The 6,000-nt window shown below is 44.0% G+C and overlaps 1 protein-coding gene across 1 annotated transcript in view; it reads left to right on the top strand.

Moving 5' to 3' along the window:
- The first annotated feature begins 490 nt into the window (after positions 1–490).
- Positions 491–6,000, top strand: part of LOC134654170 (protein dissatisfaction) — a 29,852-nt gene continuing 24,342 nt past the window's right edge. The window contains exons 1-3 of the mRNA XM_063509620.1: positions 491–506; positions 778–858; positions 1,150–1,311. Coding sequence (XP_063365690.1) covers positions 491–506; positions 778–858; positions 1,150–1,311 — 259 coding nt within the window. The remainder of the gene's footprint in view (positions 507–777; positions 859–1,149; positions 1,312–6,000) is intronic.

The raw sequence follows: 6,000 nt of genomic DNA, 5'->3' as shown, positions 1-6,000 counted from the left end.
ATGTAATCTGACTAATCTATTTAGGGAAGGGGCGCTCAGTTGCGCTTAGAAGTGTCAATTAATAAATAAATAAACGCTTCTATAATGCGGTTTGTATATATTATGTAAGTTAGATATGGTTACCATAAAATACAAATACTTACAGAGGACCCCAGTCCTCGGGCTTCCACTAAAATCTAATAATTTGTAATCTCATATAGGCACCTAACGCAGAACCGACATGGTCTTCTAAATAGACAAAGGCACTCGAATAAATTCAGATTTATAATAAATAAAACTTTAAAAAAAAAACCGACTTCAAAAAGGATAAAATAAAATATTTATATGCGGTAGCAACTGGTGTTTGAAGTCCGTGCCTATAAAATTTGAGGAGATCCCTCAAATCCTCAAGGATCACAACATCAAAACTGGCTTTTGACAAAATAGGACCAACTTAAAACTACATTGCCTATTTTCAAACATAAAAATAATTTACCAAATCGGTTCAGCAATGACGGAGTTTTATGGTGACATAGATACAAAGAAAAATACGATCGAATTTATACCCTCCTCCTTTTTGAAGTCGGTTAAAATAATTAAATTAATCGAAACAGTTTTTGGATCGACATTATACTTACTTTACTCTTTGGGATCGACCCTTTACTTGTCAGGGGAAGAAATATAATACACATATTTTATACTTTATTTCGTTTATGCAGAGATCATATTTCATATAGGATAGGTAATTTCATCAATGAAGAAACGGTAAATACCTAACTGTGATAATTTTTCATACAGGTGATCGTCTACTGGACATCCCCTGTAACGTTTGCGGTGACAGAAGCTCTGGCAAGCACTATGGAATCTACAGCTGTGATGGTAAGTTTACAATACTCGTATGTACATGAGTACAGTGGTTAGCAAAAGCTGCCAAGCATATGAAAGCATATGAAGTGTCCAAAATAATCTACACACGCTTTTGCTCTTTTAACGATAAAATTATGTCCTTTTGAACACTTAATTCGCATATGCTATTTCAAATACTTACCAATATATATATGTATACTTAGTTGAATGGTCGAAAAACTGAATCGGGTTTTAGGCCGTTTTGTGTAAGATTTCCCCTTCTCTTTGGCGGCAAAAGTTTTAGAATAAATGTATTTTGTCCAGGTTGTTCCGGCTTCTTCAAGCGATCGATCCACAGGAACAGGGTGTACACATGCAAGGCGGGCGGGGAGATGAAAGGCCGGTGCCCTGTGGACAAGACCCACAGGAACCAGTGCCGCGCCTGCCGGCTCGCCAAGTGCTTCCAGGCCAACATGAACAAGGACGGTAAGTGGCGATTGATTCACAGGAACAGGGTGTACACATGCAAGGCGGCCGGGGAGATGAAAGGCCGGTGCCCTGTGGACAAGACCCACAGGAACCAGTGCCGCGCCTGCCGGCTCGCCAAGTGCTTCCAGGCCAACATGAACAAGGACGGTAAGTGGCGATTGATTCACAGGAACAGGGTGTACACATGCAAGGCGGCCGGGGAGATGAAAGGCCGGTGCCCTGTGGACAAGACCCACAGGAACCAGTGCCGCGCCTGTCGGCTCGCCATGTGCTTCCAGGCCAACATGAACAAGGACGGTAAGTGGCGATTGATTCACAGGAACAGGGTGTACACATGCAAGGCGGCCGGGGAGATGAAAGGCCGGTGCCCTGTGGACAAGACCCACAGGAACCAGTGCCGCGCCTGCCGGCTCGCTAAGTGCTTCCAGGCGAACATGAACAAGGACGGTAAGTGGCGATTGATTCACAGGAACAGGGTGTACACATGCAAGGCGGCCGGGGAGATGAAAGGCCGGTGCCCTGTGGACAAGACCCACAGGAACCAGTGCCGCGCCTGCCGGCTCGCCAAGTGCTTCCAGGCCAACATGAACAAGGACGGTAAGTGGCGATTGATTCACAGGAACAGGGTGTACACATGCAAGGCGGCCGGGGAGATGAAAGGCCGGTGCCCTGTGGACAAGACCCACAGGAACCAGTGCCGCGCCTGCCAGCTCGCCAAGTGCTTCCAGGCCAACATGAACAAGGACGGTAAGTGGCGATTGATTCACAGGAACAGGGTGTACACATGCAAGGCGGCCGGGGAGATGAAAGGCCGGTGCCCTGTGGACAAGACCCACAGGAACCAGTGCCGCGCCTGCCGGCTCGCCAAGTGCTTCCAGGCCAACATGAACAAGGACGGTAAGTGGCGATTGATTCACAGGAACAGGGTGTACACATGCAAGGCGGCCGGGGAGATGAAAGGCCGGTGCCCTGTGGACAAGACCCACAGGAACCAGTGCCGCGCCTGCCGGCTCGCCAAGTGCTTCCAGACCAACATGAACAAGGACGGTAAGTGGCGATTGATTCACAGGAACAGGGTGTACACATGCAAGGCGGCCGGGGAGATGAAAGGCCGGTGCCCTGTGGACAAGACCCACAGGAACCAGTGCCGCGCCTGCCGGCTCGCCAAGTGCTTCCAGGCCAACATGAACAAGGACGGTAAGTGGCGATTGATTCATAGGAACAGGGTGTACACATGCAAGGCGGCCGGGGAGATGAAAGGCCGGTGCCCTGTGGACAAGACCCACAGGAACCAGTGCCGCGCCTGTCGGCTCGCCAAGTGCTTCCAGGCCAACATGAACAAGGACGGTAAGTGGCGATTGATTCACAGGAACAGGGTGTACACATGCAAGGCGGCCGGGGAGATGAAAGGCCGGTGCCCTGTGGACAAGACCCACAGGAACCAGTGCCGCGCCTGCCGGCTCGCCAAGTGCTTCCAGACCAACATGAACAAGGACGGTTAGTGGCGATCGATCCACAGGAACAGGGTGTACAGTCAGCTGCAGATAAAAGGTACTCCCCTTGCATAAAAAAATCTATGCAGGATACCTTTTCTCTGCAGCTTGACTGTACACGTGCAAGGCGAGCAGAGAGATGATAGGACGGTGCCCTGTGGACAAGACCCACAGGAACCAGTGCGCTGTGTAATTTTGGCTATTTACAATCACTTTATGTACCTAACTATGAATAATAAAGTGACCGTAGCACGCCAACTATGTGTGTTATTGGGCCGTATCTTATGAAACGTACTAGGCAAGCAGTTGAAATCAATGGAAAATACATAATCTCACTGATTATGTATTTTCTATAACCTCTATTGTTCACGCTAAAACAGAGAACGATATCAGATTCGCCAGAGATTACAAAATTTCAGAGTAGGCTATATCTTCCAAATATACTCCTCCATGCAGAGATAATTTTTTTAAGGTGTTGTTTTCACACAAAAAATGCCGTTAAAGTGCCATAACTGATAACGGGGACGTAACCCCTCGTGTACGATCACGACTTGCACTTGACCAGTTTGTTAGTATAGCAAAATACTGAAATCTACAACAATAGTCCAAAAGTAATGGCGCCACGCTATTGTTACAAAGTTATAGTTGTTATCGCGCTCGCAGCAGGTTGTTTTGTACACCGCTGAAATATCGAGTGGGACTCGGTCCCCAGTTCGATTTCCGCTTGTCTGAGCTGTCATTACGTACGACGAATTGATATTACTTACGGCATTGTGTGGTGTACCATTGTCAGTTTTATTCACCTGCCCAAATTGTCATTCGGTCCAAGGAATGGCAGAAAATAGGAAGGTACCTATTTATTTAATTATATCATTACAGTTACGAGTACAGTAACTAGGTTTTCATAACGTTAAATGATCGGTAATCTCGTTTCATTTTCATTGCTAGTAGTCGAATTAAATGATTTTAGACTCGGAGTTGGGAAAAGTGCTAAGTGACCTAAACCTATACTACTTATCTTACGATTTTTGTTTTTGTTCCCAGTTTTCAGCGCTAGTCTGTGCGGAAAGAGAAGAGTCGTGAAATTTATTGGACCTCATACATTCCACGACTCTTCTCTTTCCGCACAGACTAATCACGAAACGTTGTAATTTTTCCTCTACGAAGCATTTCCGCTACATACCGGGATACTCATGTTATCGGTTACGACGTAGCGCTACGACCGTAGTGAATGTGATAAAAGGGTTAATACCATTTCATTTAACACATTGACTGTCAGTAACCTGCTATAAAGCGGGAAACCCACGTTATCGGCTTCGAACGCAGCGCATACCTAAGGTCGCTCTGACAGGTAATCATTAATACTACGAGTATGTGCGTAAAATTTATTTTAGTAAAATACATTTCGTTTTCGATTCAGTACACCAGGAAAGGCGCTGTGTAAATAATTATTAGGTACGCCTACTTTGGCTGTATAATATGAAGTACTTATACAAAACACCCTAAAATATATATGTGATAGCGTCATTGACCGTTGAATAACCTTAAAAGCGAACATTAACTGAAAAACTAAATTTAAGACACCTCCTCTTGGGGTTCAATGTCCTAATACTAATAGTACAAAATTAGGTACCTCCAATTAAATTAAATCTGAATTAAATGGAACAGAGTTGCTTTTGTTTTGTTTCGTTTGATTTTAAAACAAAACAAATTCAACTCTATTTTCTAATACATACATACCATTGATTCAAATCCGATTGCCAATTTTCCTTGTATGGTGGGCCGCTAATAGAGGTTAGGTACACTGTCTGTTTTATATAACTACCAGTGTAAATTCTTGGGTGTAAGTAAAAGTATTAAGAGAGCAAAACTCGTCGCCTCGTCAACCGGGGCTCAGAAATCTTAATACACTTAGTAATAACTTATCAATATTCATAGAGAACCATGTCGACCGCAAGTCGGGTTTCTAAATCTCGACGCACGGGTTCACTTTGTCTGTTAGGGTTGACAAATTTCACAATAAACTGTTCAATTTTATGTTGGGTATGTAGGAATTTCTAATGAAGACACCTGATCGGTTTTTTGGCATTATATGTGACGTGCTTTTGTGAATCAGATGATTTTTAAGTAAGTACTGCCAAAAAATCTAGAATCATATTCGGACAGCGCGCCGCGAATGCATACCTCCTCGTATGTTTGCGAAAGGTTCGCGAACGGCCTGCATGTCAAATTACAATTGACGTGTCAGCGGCGCATTTGCCAGATATGATGGTCGCGCATCGCTCTTATCAACTGAACTACCAATGTTCGCGAATTTAAGTCTCGTTCGAGGCGGTGAACTTTTCTACGTGTTCTCCCCTATCCCCTATTTTGTCATAGTGTAATTTCCCGTGGAACAAAAAATTTTTTTTCTGAAATTTGGCAGCACCCCGTAGGAAATGCGGTTTCCCCACAGGTGCTCGGCGCTAATTTATTCACGAGCATCACTTTGTGCCGCCGCGGCCCGGATTACCTTTATATGTTTACTCGCTCGCGTAATTATACGCCCTCACGAAACTTGCCACCCGATACTATGCCGTCGCAAACGCTGTACGTATATAAATACATGTTTAAGTATTTCTTTCACAACTTAGTTAATAATAACTATATAGCGAATACATACGGCTTAAATGTACGTATTATGAAGTTTTACTGTACCGGTGCATCGTCTCAGTCTCACATAATAAACGTCATAAATAAATAAGATAAGAAGTAAATGTGCAAATACATTTTTAAATAAGGATAGGTACATACTAGTTATTTTTTGTAAAGAGGTGTTTTATCCTACCTAAATATACCTACACACATGTACTCGTAGTCTGTTCAATGAAAATTATAAGCATACCTATATTATTTGAGTTTACATAATATTGTACTCAATTCACAAACTTGGCTACATTTAAAACTCCACAATATGGCAGCCATTTGACCAAAGGACTTGCTAAAGCATGGAAGACAACAGTTGGGTAGTGCAATATTAATGCGACCGCACGCTCAAAGTGAAGCGGTAATGGATCCGCGGTTCTGGCCTTCTATTCATAAACGCTTTCCAAGCGCTTCACCTCCAGCAAACCGGTACAAGAGTACCCTCTTTTTGCTAGTAGTTGTCTCGGATCTCGAGCTCTACTTTAACTAGGTACGATCCGGTACTGCG

The sequence above is a fragment of the Cydia amplana genome, chromosome 1 (assembly GCF_948474715.1).
Source record: "Cydia amplana chromosome 1, ilCydAmpl1.1, whole genome shotgun sequence".
NCBI classification, from domain to species: domain Eukaryota; kingdom Metazoa; phylum Arthropoda; class Insecta; order Lepidoptera; family Tortricidae; genus Cydia; species Cydia amplana.
Note: the sequence above shows the minus strand (reverse complement) of the source record. Positions and strands in the feature narration are given on the sequence as shown.